The following is a 22,930-nucleotide window of genomic DNA, read 5'->3' as shown; positions in this document are numbered from 1 at the left end:
AATATACATTCAGCAGCATAAAAAAACCTTGCTATTCAACTATCCTTAAGTAAATTATGCAAAGCTTCTGTATGCAGATGCAGCATAAGGTTTAATGTATAAGGTATCTGTAAAATAGATTCTTGATCATTATTATCATTATTATATATTATATATTAAATATCATTATTATAAATTAGAGTGTTACTGTTTGCATGGGTTTCAGTTTGACATTCATTTAAATATTTTAAATGTTTTTAGTGAGGGTTCATTGCTCAGTTTTTACTTGCCCTCCAATACAGCATGAAAGCTAAGGAATGAATGGGGTAGAGCTTGGTTTTGTATTGCTCCCTTCCCCACTCCCCTCATCAGAGTGTGAGTCATTCTTTCAGATAAACACAGGATCTCCTTGTATTTCATTTCCATCTCCTCACAGTGAAGGAAAGGGTAAGAGAGAGAGAGAGGGAGAGAATGCTCAGAACCCAACCTTATCACTTCCTAGGGGGTTAATTGGACTGTATTTTACATTATAGTGGTACCTCGGGTTAAGTACTTAATTCGTTCCAGAGGTCCGTTCTTAACCTGAAACTGTTCTTAACCTGAAGCACCACTTTAGCTAAGGGGGCCTCCTGCTGGAGCACAATTTCCATTCTCATCCTGAAGCAAAGTTCTTAACCCGAGGTACTATTTCTGAGTTAGCGGAGTCTGTAACCTGAAGCATATGTAACCCGAGGTACCACTGTAATCTGTTTCCCATGCTTCCACTTACTGATTACCCTTATGGAATTGAGAGAGCTCTGTCACCTTGCTTTATGTCACTGATAGCACTGACCTTCATCTGGTAGGCTGGTTCCCACAAGTTGGTCATAGCTTGGCATTTAGTGTGCTGCCCCATAACACTATTTCTGCATATGGTAAAATAAATAAATAAGTGGGTCCCATAATGCATATTTGCATTGAAAGGTGCTTCCAAGTTGAGAACTGCAGGTGTAGTAGTGTTGAATTTGGGCAAACCAAGGGTAAGCTGCTGTTGCTTCAGCGTGTGTAGCTTGATGGATGACCACCTTGACAGGCCTATTGGGAAGATAAAATATATTAATTCCATGTATCTCTGAACTCCCTGAATACTTAAGAGGAGGGTAGGGCATAAATGATGAACATTGGGGGGAAAGAAAAGAGAAAAAAGAAACTCAAAGTTGCTTAAAAACATTTTTGTCAGCATTTTTATATCAAGAATTCCAAAGTGAGATCTTAAGAATGGTTGTGATTGAAGCTGAAGTTAGAAATATTCATCTTGACATTAAATCAGTGACTGTCTAATAAAAGTATTCATCTTGTTTTTGAAAGCTATATTTCATTACTGCAGCAAATAAACTGTGGGAACATCAAATGTTTTATCTTTTTTCAAGAAAGTGTGAATAAAAAAGTGAAAGTGAATAAAAGCAGAATAGCATTAGAACTCTGTGTAGAAATGAGGGCATGTAAATGTATGGAATGAAAACAATGTTAACATGACTTCATGACAGCATTCTGAGGAAGTTAGGATAACTCTGCTGTTCCTAGATGACCAGGGAAGGAAACAAAGAGGTCTAGGCATTATAAATTGTTTTGGTGCTTTTACCACGAAAGGTCTCTTACATGATGAAGTGATAAAGCCTGCCATAAGTGGGTCTCAGAACTACTATATCCAATGTCTGATCTCTTCCTTTCCCAATTCTTAAGAACACAGATGGTGGAGAATGGACAGATTTACAACAGGGAACAGAGGGCTTGAAGAATTGGGGATGAAGTGGGGAGGCACTACCGCTAATAGCAAACTCAGGTGGCCAGCTCTGACACCCATTGCAGATTCGGCCTTCTCTCTGTAGCCTGCTTTGCTCCCTGTGCAACTGGTCTGAAAACCTGCTCCAAAGGAGCTAAATGCCAATTCTTCTGTCTCATAGGAAGAGAGACTCTGATCCATCGTTCTATAAGATTTGCAAGAGAAGTGTGTATTATAAATGTGACATGGATTTAATTATATAATGGCCAGGTTTTGATGTAGTGCTAATAATCTGTGATTTAATGTTTCATATACAAGCCTTTGACTCCTACAGTGATGGGGAGTGAACTGGAAAGTTTCACTTTCTTGTTCGACCAACTGCTGCTCCATATGTGGGAAGTCTTAACTGCGATTTAGGGCAGCTTCCCCAACCTAGTACCTTCTAGATGTTTATGGCTGCATCCCTTATCAACCATGTCCAACATAGCATACTGGCTGGGACTGATGGGAGCTGTAGCTAAAACATGTGGAGGATACCGGTTTGAGAAAAGCAGGTTTAGAGGAGCAAGTCAGGATCAGAAACTCTGCTATGAAGATAGCTGACTAAAAACCTACCATACTTAGACAATCTGTGATTCTGTATCAATGTCCAGTGCTTAAATCTCATTTTCCTACTCATATTGAAATACTGCCCCTCAGTGAGGCCAAACTTAGATTCACAAAATGTTTAGGGGTATGTGTACTCTTGCGCCCCCCCCCCCCCGAAAAAAAGCACTGTCAATGTCCATCTCAAATTGTTCATATCATCGACAAAAAATAATAGTTCAGTCAAAGATGGAATGTTAGGTATAAAAAGCTATCATATCTGGGTCAGTTTGCCAGTAGGTGGAGCTCACTGCCAGCTTAAAGGTATGATTTTGAAGAAAAACCTTTATTTAATTCACAAGTTTGTTTTTTAGAACAAAAAAATTACCCATAAGGTAAGAGAACAACAACAGAAAAAGTTTCTCTCTGTACTAAAGGAGACTGCCTTAAATCACAAATGTATGTCCAAATTATAACGAGGCATACTTTTGCTACACTTCAGTAGGGAGAATAGTCAGATAAGGTCAAGCTGGGAGAAAATCATGGACTCTACCATTTGCTTAATGTCACATCACCATCCTTTTCAGTTAATAGAGAGAAAATAGTTGGTAGGGCAGCTTCTGTCAACCTGATGCCTTCCAGATGTTTTGGACTACAGCACATCAGTGTTAGTGGATAACTTAAGCAACATTTTTAGCTCAGGCAGCATCTTTAGAGTTGGTGCTTGCTTTTTAGGGTCATTTTAACTGTGTGTATTATTTAATTACATTCTTCCCACCTGCCCACCCAATACGACTTGTATTTTTAAAAGCCCTCAAGATAGATGCAAAGATCAACATCCCATATTGTTTGGCCCACAGACTTAGGATCTGCTGCCCTAAATCTCACTAGGATCATGCACTGAGCTCTTATGGCTGATTTTTTTTTTTTAAAAAAATTCCATTCTCCAACTTCTCTGTAATGAATTCAGTTTACAAATTTTCGATACGTTATGACTCTTAAAAAGAACACGGACATCTACTTTCTGCTACGCTGAAAAACACAACCCCCCCCCCAGCTCCCAGACCCTACTTCTTTGAAACCCAAGTTATAACCTGAACCTATGCATGTTGATTCAGAAGCACGTCTCAATTTGTTCAGTAGAAGCTTCTTCCAGATACAGGATTACAGCCTCAAACTCCAAGTGAGTGAAATCTGTCCCTTGTCACAAAGCAGACATAATTCTGAAGTAGGTAGGCTGCATGAGCAAAGCATTTAGGTCCATAGTTTTGGATTTCACCGCTTGGTTGTGTAAATACTTTAGTTAGTTTGTTGAGGACATAAGAGAGGGCCTTCTCAGTGGATGCTCCCAGATTGTGGAACTTGGCTAGGCTGGCTCCTTCTCTGTTTTATTTTCACTGGTACGCAAATACGTTTTTGTTCCAGTGCTGTTGAGGCAGTGTTTTCTAAGGTGCAGCTTGTGCTTGTGTGTGTGTGTTTGTTTGTGTGTGTGTGTGTGTGTGCGCGCGCGCTTGCTTGCTTGCTTTCAAATAGTTTTAAGTGTTTTCAGTGATGTTTTTATACTTCACTTATTTACTTGGGCATTTTTAGATATTTATATTTATTGTGTATGTTTTAGTTGTATCTGCTTTCTGTTGTTATATATGTTGCCTTTGGTGCTTCACTAGGAGAGATGTGGGATATAAATAAAATGAATAACTAGATAAATAAGAGTGGCAGCCAAGTATGTTTTAGCAGTTAAAGCAACCAGTTTCCTTGTTGATTTAAATCACCTTGAATTAAGCCAATCCATCTACTCTGCTCCAGAGATCAGCTGGTCACAAGGTTGTGGTTTCAGTTTTGGGCGATAATTCTTTGAGGCTCAATATTCCTTGTGACAAGATTAGCATTGCCAGCCACATCCCACAACCCAGTAGAGAGCCTACTGTCAATGCTTTAAGCACCTGCTGCTGCTGCTGTTCTTCTTCCTTGGTTTTTTTTTTGCTCTCGGCTACCCTTTCCCAGAGAGCTGCCACTGGGTTGGGTGAGGAGAAGGAGCCAGTCACCTTTGCATGATTTGTCCTCTCCCTCAGAGAGGTGGTTTGGGTTGGACCTGGTGGAAGAGGCAAGTGGATGGGCAGCAACAAGAGGGGGGCACTGATAGCAACTTGCCCAAAAGCTCATCAGAACCTGGAATTGGCACTGCTTTGTGTTATTCCCATGCTCTGCCAAAGGTTTCTCTCTTTTGGTATCTCCGAATAAAATCAGTGCATTTGCTTAAGTGCTATATTTTAGTTTGCTGCTGCTGTTGTTTTTAATGAAAACACACTCGCCCTTGGAGACTGCTGTTTAAACATTTCCTTAAGCTATCTATATCTATCATCTATCTATCTATCTATCTATCTATCTATCTATCTATCTATCTATCTATCATCTATCTATCTATCTATCTATCTATCTATCTATCTATCTATATCTATCATCATCTATCTCCATATATATATCCATATCAATGTACCATAGGGTTACACTGTTCTGCAGCACAGCCAAATGCATGCAAGTGTTCTAAGCATTTCCAGGAGTAGAATTTTCATATCTAAAGTGACACAGGAACTCTGTCAGATTCTGGGGCATTCTATCACCGCAGTAACTGGAAGCTCAAGAATATAGCCTGGAACACCTGCTCACCAATGGAAGCATTTCAGTAATGCCTTAAGTGCTATGAAAGTGCTTTCTTTATAAATCAGAATGGAGTTTAAAAAAACCTGTTGACTTGTATTACGGCGAGCCTATAAATAAGCGGAGCAAATGACTGATCACTTGCAACATTTTTGTTATTGGGTGAAGAATAACCTTGTCTGGCAGCATATGGCGTGAAATATAAACTGACTGTTTTGCTAAGATTTGGAGACTTGATTTGAAGTTGGGTACAGTTGAGTTGAAGATTGTGTGTCTGAAGTTTAGGAATTAGCAGAATCGCAAGAGAATTATTTGAGATTCCTGATTGCTGACACACAGCTAGATTTTTTTTTGTTTTTGTTTGGGGACAATCATATTTAGCATACTAGAATCCACTATGGACCGAAAATGTAGCAAATGTCCGGGGTTTGAGGAGAAACCAGACCATGAACACCATACTGCACATGAGACGGTTGAGTCTGGGATTCCTCCAGTTTCCTCTAAAGCTCTGGTTCCTGCTGTCCCTTCTAAGTCCCTCACACCTTCTACCAATACAGGAAGCACCAAAGTTTCGGTAAGATTCTAAAAGTGTTTACCTCAAGAGAATGATTTGCACCATAATTTTATGGTGCAACGTTGCAATTTGCTCCCCATCCCCATTTGTGCTGAGTCAAGCTGTTGAAGGAATGTTAACCTTGATTTGTATTTGTTTGCCTTTTGTTCATATTATTTATAATTTCAATGGCTATGATCTGACCTGGCTGTCTTGAGTACAAAGAGGTTGGGGTTGTTGTTTTTTTTGCTAATTTTATTCATGTGAGTTTTCCATTAGCTGATGTCTGGATCCAACCTTCTGTTATTGAAGGTGTATTCTTAGGTTCACCTGTTAAAGCAGCATAGGAGTACCCCATTAGTTAAGGCCAGTAGAATCACAGAAGTAGCAAAAAAGAAAAAAAGATTTCACATTTATAAAAACAGCACCCATCTACCCATTAACTTGAAAGGTGGTAAGCATAACTGACCTGATGGGGGTGTACAAATTTGCTGAATCTCAAACTGATCCAATAAAATTTGCCACAGATACAATGCTGGAAATTGACACTGACCCTTTTTGCTGAAATCGTTGGAGTAAAAACAGTTAAAAAACCACCACATATATCCAATTTTCTTGAAACTGCTGCTGTACTTTTATCCAGGCTTTTTGGTGATAGTAGTTCCTCATTGGTTTGGTGAAGTTATGATCAAAGGTTCAAAAGTTTAACGTTTTCTTAGCAAAGCAAGGCAAAGCAAGGCTGGCCATGCACAAAACTGGTTTTTAAAGCAAACTTTTGGCCAGGCCTACAGTGTTTGCAGAGGGAGCTACCTAGTGGAAGCTGTGTGCAATGCCTATTCATTGTACAATGGTTAGATGTGGGCTTGCCAACATTTTTGGACCCACGGGCCCATTTGGAAACCTGAGGAACTGTCTTGAGGGACACCACCTCACACTGCGACACAGACACATGAACCCTTACACTTTGCTCCATACGAACACCCCTTTCTAGCACTTCCTAGCACTCAAACCCAATGTCTGCTGCATCAGACAGAAACCCTGCACCACACTGAAACAAACCGCGAGACACACATAAGCATTAGTCATGGCTTAGCTCAGGGGTCAGCAAACCTTTTTAGCCAGGGCTGGTCCACTGTCCCTCAGACCTTGTGGGGGGCCGGACTATATTGATTGGGCCGGATCCGGCCCCCAGGCCTTAGTTTGCCTACCCATGGCTTAACAGCCATATAATAAGCCTCAGGTGCTTGATGAAAGCAGTACAGGACCAGGACAATATGGGAAATATTTTTTCATTCCAGGCACCTCAACCTCCCCATCTGAATTCGGGCCTGAAAGATGAAGGGAAAGTGTTGGTGCGTGAAAGGCAAGTGGTAAGCAACACAGTTTGTGATAGTTCATAGCTGATCATGGGGCGTGTATTCAGCTTTGGGTTCCAGTTTCCCAGCTAAGAGTACTTACTGATAAGGAGATATCATTCTAGCTCTTCTTGCAGTATTCATGGTTATAAAGAAACCAGTGAGTGCTGAGGATTCACCACAACTTACTTAGAAAAAAATGTAAAGACGCATAAAACGCTATTCAGGTTACTCATCTCAAGAGCATGATTTTGATTAGTTTATCCTGTTTCTTGAACTCTATTAAAAGAGCCTTCTGTAAGAATATAATCTTGTGGAGAAATGGCAAACAAATGAATGAATTAATATTTTGAATTAGGCTAAACCTTTTAGGCGTTGAACTTGGTTACAGCATTTTTGGTACATTAGTTAAATGGTTTCCTGAAAACTCATATATAATTTTAATGCTCAGTATAAAACTGCTTGCTCTCTGAATTAGCATATGAGCTCATGTGAGAAACATGGAGGACAATAGACTTGGTACCCTCATTTCTCATTTTTTTCATTCTTAACTTTAGTTCTCCACATTTCTGCAGCAATTTGCTTTAAAAAATTTTTTTGGGACATTTGAATGTGGATTTCTCTTAATAAACACATTTTTGTATGCAATTTGTCTAGTACACAGACCTGAAAACAATTTTCCATAATACACATTTTGTTATTTTCACCAATACTTGCATTTTAATGCACAACTTCTCATATAATGCATTCTTGTAGTCGCTGATTGTACCCAATGTAGTGGTAAGGTAAAGTCACTTAACAGTACATTTGTTCTGCTACTGAAATATTTTGTGCCAGTGAAATGTTGTTGAATGTATAAGCAGTTTTCTAGTAACTTTGCGCACCATCAGCTGCATAGTGAGTTTCTTCTAGCGCAACTATGGTTTTGGACCCTTCTGTTACACAATATTAAAATACACTCAAGAACCCTTGTGATGATGGACAGAGAACATTGAATACATAGTTTGGTTGGAGAACTGCATTGTAAAATTTGGAGAATATCAAAGGGTGGCTGATTTTCACTTTGCATATTGGTGCATATTGGGTAATTTCTCATTAAAATGCAAACAAAATAAAATCTCTCCCCCATCCCTAGCTATAGGTCACATACATGGCAATCCTAGGCATGCTTACTCAGAAGTAAGAACCTCCGAGTTAATTGGATTTCACACTGAAGTACGTGTGCCTAGGCTTGCAGCCTTAAATGCTGAAGGAAAGAGATGGACTGAGCTCTGGCCCTTGTTTTTTTTAATTAATTTCAATCCTGCGCTTTCTCCCAAAAAGGATCCCAGGGCAGCTGACCATTTTGCTCCAGGCCATTAGCTTATTGGTTCAAATGATGCAGGGAAAGAAGTTACCGTGTTGAAAAGAATGTGGAGATAATGCAGAATTTTTGAAGAGGTTCATATTCTTTGCTGGGTTTGTTTCATTTGCTTCCCCCCGCCCCCTGCACACACTCTCTCTCTCTCTCTCTCTCTCTCTCTCTCTCTCTCTCTCTCTCTCTCTGTGTGTGTGTGTGTGTGTGTAGTTTTTTACTTTTGCAGGGCAGTAAGCTTTTGCTGTAAGCATATGATAGCACAGTTGGATTGCTGGGAGCAACTTATGTTCCTAAGGTAGCAAGATCACACCAAAACCCATCAACAGATATGTTTAAATAAATATATCTTAGCTTTTTATTTATTCTTTCTGGAGTGATGATGGTGAAATTGTGAATACCATTGTTTCTCCCTAAGGAAATGTGGGCGTAAGCAACAAACATTCAAATACACAGAATACATATAACGTCCTCTGTGAATATTTTAGGTGATCTCGATGCCTAGAGCAATAGCTTTTCTGGGAATAGAATGGGTTTCTGCTGCATAGAAACAAATCGATGGTAGGGATAGGAACGAAGGCATTTTATGTTCTGGCAAGGTAGAGTGGAAGCAGAAAATCCAAGGGTGTCCATGGCTGAGAGGTCATGTAACTGACAACTTAAAACACCAGATTGTATGAGGATATGAAATTATAACAATATAACACTTTTTAAAAAAGTTACTTTTAAAATTCCTATACTTAAATCCACAAACTATGTATTTATTCCAACATTAACAGACTGTACTTTCATAAAAATACAGCAAGGGGGTATACAGCATGCAAAATTACTATAGGATCAATAAATAACTAGGTTTTTTGGGGGGGGGTTAGGACTGCTTGAATAACTGAGCTTTCAGGAGACACCTGAAAGTCAACAGGGATGATTCCACAAAGAAGGGCTTGCCATCCTAAAGGATCGGTCCCTAATACTCAGGAGTAAACAAATATAGATGGGCTGCACATCCAGGTTTCTCCTTTTCAGTTCACAGTTCAAAATCTTGGGACTTGCATGTTACAGGTGATACGAAATCAGAGTGTAACAAAACATTGTACATCTAGGCTATTACAAATAGACCGCTTGATGAAGGATGTATTCGTAGTCTTGCTGAGCTGACTGCCTGACAGAAACAGCCACCTTGGTTTTTAATCTGTTCAGTCTGCATATCTCTTTCTGTTTCAGCGTATGAAAGGGTAAGATTTATCCTTTAATACAGTTAATGTAAAAAGCTAAACTGGTTAAGAGTGCATTTCCTTCCCTATCTCGCCAAAAGCTGATCAGGGTTAATTCCGTCAGGCTTCTGTTTTACTGAGATAAAGAATTTTCAGTATCTCTCCACATGAGTTTCTAAGCAGAGGGTAGACCTGCAAGATAGTCATATCTAACTAGATTTTTAATAAACTTCTTGCTTGTGAACACCGAGGTGCGGAAATATTCACAGGGAAGGTGGTAATTTCAGGTAGCTTGGAGGCATGATGTTTGCAAAGGCACCTTAATTGGCTGTAGGTTTTTCATATTGAAAATGTAGTTTTAGAACGCAAGTAAAGAGCTCATGGAACAAAGCTCTGCTACCCCGCCTGTAACTGATATTCTGCAGTATTTGGATACTTATTAAATATTTCAGTAGTGCTAAGAAGCTGACTGCATCTTTTTAGGTTTTATTCTTCTTGCTTAAATATGCATACATTTAAACTGTAAGATAACGGTTATGTTATTACCTAGAGTCTCATTAGGTGATATTCAACAAAATATTTGGTATATTTGGTATTCAACACAAAAATTAGCACTGATGTAGTGGAATCTCCCCCCTCCCCGCCCCCGCAATTCGTGTTCGCTTTGCCATCCTCAGATCTGTTCTGGAGGGTTGGGGACACACAGGGAGAGGAGAATGTTCCATTGTGCAAGGAGAAATTATTACGCTGATGGTATGTTCACATTAGTGCTATGTTGAATACTATCCTTTATAATAAAGCAGGTAGTGGGTTTTCTTTCCACACTATTTTCAGTCCTTTTCTTATATGCAGCAAGTTTTTTTAAAAATGAATTCTTAAATGTTACAGAAGGAGGCTATTCCATGGGCTGAGGAGAATATTTCAGTAAATGGAAATGCTCTCATTTCTATGGGAGTTACCTGTTTCCTTGTGTTAACCACTATGTATGTATGATATAGCCACCCACACCCATACATAAATAATACTGTAATGTGGAGGTAGTGAATGTTTATGCTCATTGACACTAGCATTAAAACATTACTGAGGCATTTCTGGTTTCTGTTGGATTTAAAAGACGTTGAAGAGGTAGTTAATATGTCTTTGGCTGAAGCTTGGCAATGCTCTGATGACAGAGAAAATGAAACGAAATGGCCATAGCCCAGAGAATCCTGCAACTAAGCTTAATGTAACATCATGTCTGTGTATTCATGTTTCCTGTCCAGCATTCCTCTTTGTCGCATTACAAACCTCCTTTGAAGACTTGTAGGGACAGGATTTTAAAAGCAGCCTGATGTGAGATCCATGTTGTATTTAAATAAGTAGTTAGAAGCCTGACTTGGCAGGCTAAAGCCCATAGGTATGCTGAAATGGCCTTTTGGGTTATGGCCAATAAGTAGATTTTGAGAATCAGTCAAGATTGTGAATGACTATGCTATACCCTATGAAGGATAAATAAAAATACTAGGAAGAAAATGAATCTGTATGTGGGTGAAATTCTGAACTCCCTCTGCATCTTCCTTTTTCTTTCTGCCTTGTCTCCCTTTCTGCAGTAGCCCATCATATTTTTACATTGGAGTTGTTGGAGAAATGACTGGGGTGTCTTTGTTAGGCAGTGTCAGGATAGTCCAGACAGGACAACCAGGGATCATAGAATAGTAGAGTTGGAAGGTACCCCAAGGGTCATCTAATCCAACCCCTCTCAATGGAGGAATCGTTTCCACAGCCATCCCTGGGTGGACTCATACCACCAACCTTTTGTTTAGCAGCCAGATACAGTGACCTTCTCTCCTCTGTATCTCTCCCTGGACTCAAGACAGCTCACTTTCTCTTCCCCCCACCCCCGCCAGCAGATGTAATAAGCTAAAAGAATGAGGGGTACAGAAATACTAAGTAGTAAAAATGTAAAGAATGTACAATAGAAAAAAATTGATCATGCATCAAGATATAAAGATATGAATTAAATGGTAGTGTTATGTGAGCTCTGTGCAAAAGTGGAATCCTCTCCGTCCCCCAGTTGTGCAATGTTCCCCCAGAGAGACTCACCTCCATCAACATTAATGTCTTTTCAGTGCCAGGCAAAGACCATTAAAAAAAATCCCAAGCATTGTAATATTTTGAATGCTTTTAACACTATTTTATATCTTTTAAATGAGCTTCCAATACTGATACCATTTAACTGTTTTTTTTTAATGGGAGTTGGGATTTGACCTGCTCCTCCTTGACCTGTTCCTCCAAGTTTGTGATTACCGTAGCTATAATTTTTGGTCTGGCAATGTCTTTGTTTGGTTCAGTTTTCTTGATTTAATTATTTTGGTGTCTGCATTCAATTCTTTTTAAACTGTGTAATTGTATCTCACCTAAAATATATGCCGTCAGGCTAAGAAACATAATAAATACTCTTGGTATTTTAACAGCTATATTGTGTTACTTGAATTTAGTACCAAATGTGAGTTAGTGCAAATAAATGCTGCAACATACACGGCTTGTCCTGAATTGAAATGAGGTACTGCCTTTGTAGTGGATAGGCTTCTTTTAAGATTAGGTTATCTGTTTCTCCCATGATGCTTGTGCAAAACTGATATTGTAGAGGAACTTCATTTCCTTCAGTAGCTGAACAGGCTGCCCCCATTTGTGCAACATAGGATATTTTTTTCCAGAGGCACTAATGTATAAGAAATATAATACAATTTAAATTCATTGTGGGTGAGGTAATGGTTGTGAGGACAAAAAATAAAACCCAAATAAATTGAAAAAACAAACAACTGAGGAATTGATTTCCAGTCTCTTTCACATGAATTACACATACAAAAAAGCAGTCCCCCAAGTTGGAGAGATCATAATCCTTGAAATAACATCAGATGTATTTCTTTTGTTCTGATTATATTGGAGAAGTTTTCCAACTGGGAAGATGCAAGAGCACACATGAATGGCTACTCTGGAGTGATTATTCAAATATCTAATCTGTCCTCAACTGTCTTTACAATATCAAAGGCTGTCCTGGGCAAGTTTAGCATCTAAAATCCTATGTGTTTTCCTACATATTACTTCAGCATTTTATAATTTGCGTATAATTGGCTTGGAGATAACATTGTTATAAGAATGCAAGGAAGTTTCCTGCTAGATCAGACCAGATGCCTTTAAAGTTCAGCATTCTATTCTAACAATGGCCAACCCAAGTGTCCTTGTGAAGACCACAAGTTGGACAGGAGTGCAATATTGGTCTCCAACTCATGTTTATGATCGTAAGACGAGCTGCTGGATCAGGCCAACGCATCATCTGGTCCGGACAGTCTATTGTCACAGTGACAAACTAGATGCCTGTGGGAATCCCGCAAACAGGACCTGAGTGCAACAGCATGCTGCCCATTTGTGATTCTGAGCAGTTGGTATTCAGCAACTGTATAGGCAGAACATGACCATCACAGCTAGTAGCCGTTCATTAGCTTGCTAATCCATGAATTTGTCTCATCCTCTTTTAAAGCCATCCATGTTGGTGGCCGTCACTGCCTCCTGAGGGAGCGAGCTCCATAGTTTAACTGCGCTGCATGAAGAAGCACTTTCTTTTGTCTGAATCTTCCAACATTCAGGTTCTCTGGATGTTCAATAGTTCCGGTGTTATGAGAAAGAAAGAAGAATTTTTGCTCTATCCACTTCTTCCATGTCATGCATAATTCTGTTAGCATCTATCATGCCACCTTTTCTGTAAACCGAAGAGTACCAAATGTTGCGCCCTTTCCATCCTTTTGATCATTTTAGTTGCTCTTTCAGCATTATTATGAATATGAAGACTTCGGTCCCACTGTTCCTTTGCTCAGGACATGACAACAGTGGCACAAAAGGATTGTTCTTCTATATGCTTGCTAATTCTTTTCATTAACAATGCTTTCCACCAGTTTTCATGGATGTTAAACTAACTGGCCTGTCATTTCCAGGATTCCCCACTACCAGATCCCTTCTTAAAAACTGGTGTTGCGTTGGCTCTTTTCCAATATTCAGAGGTCTACAGCCATGGTGAAAAGACAGCCATCATGATCAGTAGCCTTTGATAGCCTTTGATATCTATTTCTCTTTTAAAGCTGTCCAAGTTTGTGCCTGTCACTACATCTTGTGGTAGCAAATTCTGTTAACTATACGCTGTGTGAAGAACAACTTATTTCTCTCTGTCCTGAATCTGTCACTGTTGTTTTTTACTTGATGACTCTGGGTTCTAGTATTATAAGAGAAGGGGGAAATATCTTTTTCCACACATGCATAATTTTATATGCCTCTTAGCAGGTTTCTTATCCCCCCAAAACAAAATTCCCCTAAAAGCTCTAAACATTAAACATTAAATATTTTTTAGGAGAAAAATATTGGGATAATCACAGGTGTGCAGTATTGAGGTAACCATAATTAAAGGGCTAGAACAACTTCCCTATCAGGGGTATATTTTTCTCAATATTTTTCTCCTAAAAATATTGTAAATTAAATTGGACTGAGAGACATTGACTTGCCAAGGTCACCTAAGTGAGTTTCATGGCTGACCAGCAATCTGAACTCAGCTCTCCCTAGTCCAGATGCAACACTGTTTGCTATAACACACTGCCTCTTGTATGTTCTGTACCTTGAGAAAGTATTAGAAGGAGGTCTAATTGCTAATTGCTTTGGAAAGAACATTTAAGTACATTAGGTGGATGAATTGAAATGATATTAGTGTCACTTTGAAGTGCTTATCTACATTTCAATTTTAGATATGTGTTATAAATAGGATTTGCGTACTGTGTTGCTTGGTAAATGGAGTTCAACCAAGGGATAGTGTCATATTTACATCCAGTTAACTCCATGTGTTGTTGGAGTTCAGTACTTTTAACCAGTTTTTGCATATTCAAGCTTACCCTGGCCTGGTTGTCACTGTTTGTTGTTGCACATAATTTCTAGGTTGAAGAAAAGAGTGGGAGATTGATCATACCATTTGATGTGTGCACACTGTCTTATGTGGGAGACCATGGATGTTGTACAGTGGTACCTCGGGTTACATACGCTTCAGGTTACATACATTTCAGGTTACAGACTCCGCTAACCCAGAAATAGTGCTTCAGGTTAAAAACTTTGCTTCAGGATGAGAACAGAAATCGTGCTCCAGTGGCAGGAGGCCCCATTAGCTAAAGGGATGCTTCAGGTTAAGAACAGTTTCAGGTTAAGAACAGATCGGGTGTGGCTTCATCTCAAGTATTTATTTCTAGTCAAAGAAGTTGTATGCTTTGGCAAGCATATTCTTTCATTTTGAAGCTGCTGGTTTTAAAAAGCCAACAGTTGGCCTTCAGGAACACTGTCTTCTCAGCATCCCGAATGTGTTTGGTGACTCAGCCTTTTGAATGTTAGTGTGAGTGGCATCTGGAAGCTTCTTGAAAAGCTGTCCAGCTTTTTCATAATATTGGTATAAATTAGGCTACATGCCATTGAAGTCATAAGTAGAGTTCTTCTGGATTGGACCAAGGATCTAGAACTCTTTTCCCACAGTAGCCAACCAGAAGCATAATGTAAACTATGGAAGGGTGCACCATAATCAATGCCTAATTATAGTGTGACTTTGGGATGGGGTGGAAGTTAATTCCTGCAGCTGTGAAACTCTGAACTCATTGTGAGCCAAGCCCAATTCTCCTTCAAGTTTGTTGTGGGTTCTTTTATTGCCAGTCCTCCCTATTGCCAGCCAGTCCTATCCTTACCAAAGGATTCTTATTCTTGCTAAGGTGGAGGACGAGTTGCAGAGAGGGCTGGTTGTGGAGGCCTCATCTCTTAAGACCTGGATGTTTGTATGGTGTGTCAGTGCCAATGAGCAAGGAAAAGTTTCCACTACTCCAAATAATTGATCCAGAAGGCACGGGAACATACATTCCCCATTCTTCTCTGACAACGGTTTCTCTGTGTTGCAAAGATGAAACCTCTGCTTCTGCTCCAGCATGTTAGTGATTCCCCCCTCTTCCTCCTCCTTTTTTTGGGCAAAGATAAGTCTTAGGGAACAAGAAGACTGGTGGGGAAGGCTGATGGAGAGATCCCTGTGGCTCATAATGTTCCAACATTGCATGCTAAAAGAGAAATCTCTCTTTCCCCACCCAAGCTAACACTTGAGACTTTTTCTTTTTTCTTTTTGGAAGAAGTGGAAAGAGTAAGCCAACTCTGAACAACATGTGGGGAGGGGGAGTTTACCAGTTATTACTCATTTTAATCTTCAAAGCCTGTGAAAAATTAGTTCCTAGCTGTATTTTAATGTTGTTATTAATTTAAGCTGTGTTAGCACTTTTCCAGCTACATTTTCCATGAGTACTGTATACTTTACTGATTGCATGCAGTCTCTTTGGAAGTGTCAAGGCTGTGTTTTTCCCTGGACATACCATGTCATTTTTGCAAGATCAGAACTTGAAGGCAGCATCTCTCAAGCAACTAGTTACTGCTGAAGCTGAGTCGAGTTTAGGGAGACTTGGCAGAAACTTAAATGACAGCTTGAGGGCGTAATAAAGTTTGGCAGGTTATTGAAGGCTGCTCTGTCTTATGTCTATCTCTTTGTTTTGTACGTTTCCTTCTGTAATTTTCTTCCTTGATTTAATTTGTGGTTTCCAAGGGACATGGTGAAAGACAGGTCTTGTATTGCTGCTGCTGCTGCTGCTGGTGGTGATTGGGGTTGGGTCCAGGGAGTGGTGACTACTTATTTGTGTTAAGGGGGTCGTGCCTGCTGCTTTAAAGGAGGTGGTGGTGTGGCCATTACTGAAAAAAGCTAGCCAAGCACCCAATGCATTTTCCAGTCTCAAATTCTTCCTTTTGGGGGAAGGTGTTGGAGAGGGTTGTTGCTGGAACAACAGCAGGCAATCCTGGATGATGATTTGGATCCATGCCAGTGTGGGTTTGGACCGAATCCATATCTTCACCCCAATGGGTGGTCTTTATACAGAGAAGGATGGGGGAGTGCAGCCTTGCTCCTTCCACTTGATTTCTCAGTGGCTTTTATACTGTTGAGCATGGCATCCTTCTGGACTGACTTTGTGGGATGGCCAATCACTTAACTCACTTGCATCTGTATTAACACATGGAATTTGGCCACATACTTTCAAATATCAGGCTTCTCAATGGCTGTGAAGTACATGGGGGATTCTATAAGAATGCTAGCATTCCCCCCCCCCCCCCAATGAACTCTTAACATTCTTTTGACCCATTTGCTAAATAGCCACATTAGAATACCTGTCCTAGCTGATAAGCTTGGATGCACATGATGCAATCTGTTTCATGCAGAGCTACCATTTTGTATCTGTCTTGGCAGCAGCCTGTTACTGACCTCCCTGTATTGAACAAAGATCTAGTAGCATTTTTTTCCCTTGGCAGCTTCTCTGCTTACCGTGTGTAGAAAATAATGAAGTGAGTGGATTTAATATCTGTAAATGAAATAAATGTATGTGTTTAATGACTCCAGGCAAAACAGAAGAGCTAGGACCATCATTGTAGATACCCATTTCCGGTGGGGGGGGGGGAATGTTAGTGAATGTAGAATTAAGGCATTACTGGGATGAATTTGTAGAAAAACTCATCAGCATGCACATATCGTTTTTTGTCCGTTTCCCCCTCAGTGATATGAGAAGCAGTCATTTAGCTGCTGCTAATCCCCATGACTCGTTTATCTGAAGAAGACCCTTTATCTTGTCATTACCTGAGGTGCGTGAAATGAGCTGATCATCCCAAGTCCTGGCAGACCTAGAGGCAAAATTAGGCACCGTATCCATGGTAATGCAGTGAGCGGTTTTTAAAGTAGCCATTTAATCCATTGATATAAAATTGACCCACCAGTGGACTCAGAGCAGCCTGTTTTTATTATCGGACAGATTGTAATTTAAAATTGATATGACATGTTGTGTAGACATGATACTGTTTAAAAGGAGGAAGACATTTTATTTTGTGAGAATTTTGGTTGCAGGAGTAACAGGTATGAGTTGGATGCCGCCTCAAGATTACTTTGATGCAGAATTTAATTTCTGCATCTGCTGTTTTCATCTCTGATAATATCCTGTGCTTCATTGTGGGAACTTTTAGGCGACCAGTGTCTCTTGACAAAGCAAGCATCAGAGGGAATTTTTAGCAGAATGAATTCATTGGAAAAGGAAGCTTCTGGTTTGAATGCTATAACTGGTATACTGGTTGGATTAGTGGAGACAGGAATTCTAACTGTTACCCTGCTGATGGGGCCTACCAGCAAGGAAACTCAAGCTGGTGATGGTTTCGAGGTACAGCAAAGATGAGGATAGGTCTGAACTCTCTATGTCCCCGTCAGATTCAGTGGCTAATCAGTTAAATGACATCGATCAAGATTGGTGCTTTAGATACCTGTTTTCACACCAGTATGAACGCTCAGGAAATGGACTTGGAGAAGTCATTTTTCGTTCTTGACCTAACCCCTTCAGAGAGAAGGCTACTGATAGTGGATGAATATGCTGATAACACACTTGCTACCTTCCAAGGAAATTATCTCAGAAAAAGGGAATTGCATTCTGGAAAAAGCAACTTGAGAGAAAGGGTAGGAAGTTCTCAAGCTGTAGGACTCCTACCTTTGTAACTTATCCCAATAATATCCACATACTCTCCAACAGACAATAAGGGAAGAATCGTTTTATATTGGCATGAATGCAGGGATTGGAAGAAACAGGCCCAGATTAGAGGTCCCAAAGGCCTACCCTGCTTGGAAACTATTTTCTGATTCTGGGCCAGAGGAGCAAGTAAAGCAGTTGCAAACCTCAGAACACACCAAGGTGGCTGTACAAGGTACAGTGTACAGAATGATTCCTGCCACTCCTCAGAGGAGGAAGAAACTTGTGGTTGTGGTAGGTGACTCCATGCATAGTGTGTGGCAGCAGTCTGTGGACAAAACAGGATGTTCCAGGAAGTGTGTGGTCTTCCAGGTGCAAAGATTCACTGACCACAACCCCTTCCTTCTGATTTATGTGGGTGCAAATGGTACTGCCAGACACTGCCTTAGGCATATATAGTGATGTAAGGTGAGAATATTCTCCGGAGAATATTCTCTGCTTGAAAATTCTCCACAAAGTGTAAATTCTAATGTAAGAACCAGTTTTATAATCCACATTAAAAAAAACTAGTACAGTCATACCTCGGGTTACAAACGCTGCGGGTTGCGCATTTTCGGGTTGTGGACTATGCCGAACCCGGAAGTACCAGAACGGGTTACTTCCAGGTTTCGACACTCGTGCATGCGCAGCAGCGCAAAATGACATCGCACGCATACGCAGAAGTGCCAAATTGCGTCATGCGCATGCGGAGACGCGGCGCTGCGGGTTGCGAACATGCCTCCTGCACGGATCACGTTCTCAACGTGAGGTATGACTGTAAATAATAAGTCAAGCTGTGATATTGCCAGTGTAAGTAATGTGTCACTCACCATTGGCAGTTCTGAAATGTGAGCTACAGAAAACTTTTTTTTTTAATGCTATTCATTTAATTTGATGAACATTTGAATTCATATGTATTTCAACCATATGTAATAGCCTTTTTTCTATTTTGATGTGTCCTTATTCTTAGTAGTTCTATAACCTTGGCCATACAGTTTGATTTATTTATTTTTATACAGAATGTAGCTTTAGTGCTTTATACACTTAAAGTACCTAGGCCTGTACAATTATGTGTAACAGCATGTTGGGTGGCCTTGATTTAAAAAGTTGATGTTTCTATATTTTTATTTAGTGCCAGTAACTGGTTTTTGCAGTGCCATTCAATAGTACAAGGTGCCATTTACCAGAAACTGACATCCTGAAATATATTATCATATAATGATAATATATTTAATGTTAGTGGCTTCTTTTTTATATGTATGCATATAGTTTTGTTTATTAAGCTGTATTTTAGTCACCAAAACAGTTATTAAGTGTTAGAGCTATTAGAAGCACAAGATAGCCTATTACTGAATTTACTTGTATCAAACCTTAACATGGCAATTGTGTTTTTTGACTTGTCCTATAACATGTACATATTCTAATGGAAGAATAAAATAAAGTGGTGCCTCGCAAGACGAAATTAATTCGTTCCGCAAGTTCTTTCGTCTTGCGAGTTTTTCGTCTTGCAAAGCACGGTTTCCCATAGGAATGCATTGAAAATCAATCAATGCGTTCCTATGGAAACCGCCTTCAGACCAGGTCCGGGGACAGTCTGTCCCCCGACCTCTTCTGAAGGCTGGGGGGGGGGCGGACAAGGGCTTTTCTTCCCACCCCCAGTATTTAAAAAAAAACCCGGGACAGCAGAGGACTTCTCCGCTGTCCCGAGGTTTATTTAAATGCTGGCGGGCGGCAGCGCTGCCGCCCGCCAGCATTTTAAGATCGCCCCGGACAGCCTCCACTGTCCCGGGGTTTTTTAAAATGCTGGCGGGCGGCAGCGAAGCCTTCGCTTCCCGGGGCGATTTAAAAGCCTCCGGACGGCTTTTGAAGGCGGACAAGAAGAAAGCAAAACCTTCTGTGAAAATTTAATGGGGTGCAGACATTCCTATGGGAATGACAGTAAATTATTTGCTGTGCCACCCAGTGCCATACACTCAAGGAACTGAGTGCATCTTGTGACTCTTAATAGAAATAGGGGAAACACGATTTAATTGTGTTAGATTTTAGACTTGCTGACTATTCATGCTGCTTTTTAAACTGTGAAAAAGTATTAAAGTTTATGGCTTAAACAGGCAGGGAGTTTTTATTGAAGTTGCCAAAGTTTCCTAATTTATTTTACCCAGTGCTATTGATAAAGCAGGAACCCCACCTAGCACTGAATACTTAATCTACAAAGGATAGCTGATTTAATTTCTAACGGTCTGCTTTTCTCCTCCTTGTTTTTTAGGATAAGAAAGATAAAGTTTCCCGGTTTGATACCATTCGGCACTCCATTGCTGGAATGATAAGATCTCCAAAGTCTATGTTGGGCTCTTCATCGGTAAGTCCACAGGTACTGTATTCTCACATTCTTTTTCCTTAGGAAAATAACTTATTTACACTATGTGCATAACATTCTGGTAGTTGCTGCAAGAATATTAACATGTAAAGTGGTTGGTTGTCTAGCTGGTAGTAGCATTGAAGAAAAAGGTACAGCCGTATAAGCCAAAACAATGTGAATTCCAGCAACTCTAGGAAAAGGCCTGGCCATTCCGTAACACACCAGCTGCAAACCTGTGGCCTTCTAGATGTTGTTGCCCCAGCCAGTGTGGCAAATTGTCAGGAATGATGGGAGTTGGAGTCCTGCAATATCTGGAGGACCACAAGTTCCCCATCCCTATCTTAACATGAGACAGTTAGCATGGTGAAGTAGCCAAAGCATTTTCTGATTTATTGTGGTCATCATCCTTCCTCAGAAATAGTATTCATGTTTCTCCACCCCATTTATCCTCTCAACAAATCTATGAGGCAGGTTAGACTGAAAGAGAGTTAGTGACTTGCTCAAGGTCGTCAAAAAAAGTAGGTAAAGAGAGGATTTTTACTTGGGCTTCCTGATACTCCAACTGCACTGTATTGGCTGTCATGTACTGTTCTAGAAATGTGGAAGTGTTTTAAAGTTACTGGATTTTAAAAATAAGTTATGTGCAATCTTCCTGTTTTGAGTTCTTTGGCAGCTCCTAATTAATTAGATATGTCGCTTTATTGCGGCTTTCAGTTGAGGAACTTATTCTGCAGATACAGGTTGCCACTACCTGTCAGTTCTGCTATTAGGTATGGCAGGTAGAACATTTATGTGATGGTGGCTATTCAGCAGAGAGCCTGTCATGCAGCGATGTGGGTAGAGCATTTGTTGAGTACTTCTGTACTGTACTGGAATAACCTTCGTGGGGAATTTCGCTGCTGAGCTGGTACTCTTTGCTGCTCTTATCCTTGATATTTGGATCAAGCATTTGAAAGTACAGGAGGCATTAAATGTGGCCCATTGCTCAGGCAGAGGTTTGTTTGTAATTATTGGGAGAAAGGAATATGGTTTGGAGTACAACAAAAGGCCAAGGTGGAATAAGAAGAAAGCTTCTGATGCAGTAGGGCAAAATCCCTGTTGGGATTGAGCTTTTAAAAATATGCATCTTCCAAAACAATGAAAACTCACCTACTTGAATATGCATAACTGATAACAACAGAATTTACCTGGCTGGTCCCTCTTGCTCAGTCCAATTACTGAAAAGACAAGTCATTTTATGCTGTGGTTTTTGTAGTTTGTTCACCAAATGACATAATTTCCCCCCTGGATTTACCATATTTTTTGCTTTATACGATGCACCAGATGATAAGACACACCTAGTTTTGGGGGGGGGGGGGGACAAAAAAAATATTTTGAATCCCAGAAGCCAGAACATCAAGAGGGATCTGGTTTCTGGGATACCGTGTGGCTGTTCTGGCTTCTGGGATAACCGCGCCAAGCCTCTTCAGGGCAGCAGGATGAAGGCTCCCCCTGCCTGAAGAGGCTGCTCGCGGCTAAGGCAGAAGCCAGGGCAGGCACGTCGCTGAAGGGGCGCCGCACAGTTCTCCCTCTCTGTGCAGTGCCCCTCCAAGCGAAGCTGGAGAAGGAACAGAAGGAGACCCTTCTGTTCTTCCTCCCGCTTTGCAGGACAGGCGCCTTGCTGTGAAGCAAGAGGAGAAACAGAAGGAGTCCCTTCTGTTCCTCCTCCTGCTTCTAGGCAGGCACGTGGCTGAAGGGGCGCTGCACAGTTCTCCCTCTCTGCGCAGCGACTCTCCTGCGAAAGAGAGGCACTGCGCAGATAGGGAGAGCTGCGCAGCGCCCCTTCAGCGAAGCGGGAGGAGGAACAGAAGGGGCTCCGTTCCTCCTCCCTCTTCGCTGAAGGGGCGCTGGTCAGCTCTACCTCTCTGCCAGCACCATTTACTCCATTTACATTTCCCCTTACTTTATAGGAGGAAAAAAGTGCATCCTATGGAACGAAAAATACGGTAAGTCATTTGAGATATCTAAGGAAGCATTTGAGTATCTTTGTACAAAAATGGAGAGCAGGGCTTTCCTTTCATGGTAAAGTGTTTTGTGTTAGAATGGCTAATTTGAAAAAGAACCCCCTCCCCCAAAAAGTGACTCAAAACTGCTTTTGGATATGAGCAAGGCAAATACCGTATTTTTCGCACTATAGGACGCACTTTTTCCCCTCCAAAAATGAAGGGGAAATGTGTGTACGTCCTATGGTGCGAATGCAGTCTTTCGCTGAAGCCTGGTGCGCACCGACCCCTCTCGCTCTCCAGGCTTCAGGAGAGCCCCACCGCCAGCCCCACAAACTCGGGGGACAGCGGGGAGGCGGAACGCCGCCATCCCGCTGTCCCCCGACTTGGTTAGAAGGCTGGCGGGCGAGAAGCCTGCTCCTCCCCGTCGCCAGCCCCGCAAACTCGGGGGACAGCGGTAGAGGCGCGCGCCCTTCCCGCTGTCACCCGACTTGGCTAGAAGGCTGGC

At 40.9% G+C, this 22,930-nt stretch overlaps 1 protein-coding gene across 4 annotated transcripts in view; it reads left to right on the top strand.

Moving 5' to 3' along the window:
• Positions 1-22,930, top strand: part of FER (FER tyrosine kinase) — a 141,335-nt gene that overhangs the window by 33,342 nt on the left and 85,063 nt on the right. For 3 of the 4 annotated variants that reach the window (XM_081930537.1, XM_081930540.1, XM_081930539.1), the window contains exon 11: positions 20,348-20,452. In XM_081930537.1, coding sequence (XP_081786663.1) covers positions 20,348-20,452 — 105 coding nt within the window. The remainder of the gene's footprint in view (positions 1-20,347; positions 20,453-22,930) is intronic. The other variant, XM_081930538.1, reaches the window with a different exon arrangement.

This window comes from Podarcis melisellensis, assembly GCF_964234715.1.
Source record: "Podarcis melisellensis genome assembly, chromosome: 11".
NCBI classification, from domain to species: Eukaryota; Metazoa; Chordata; class Lepidosauria; order Squamata; family Lacertidae; genus Podarcis; species Podarcis melisellensis.
This window is presented reverse-complemented; position numbering and strand designations above follow the sequence as displayed.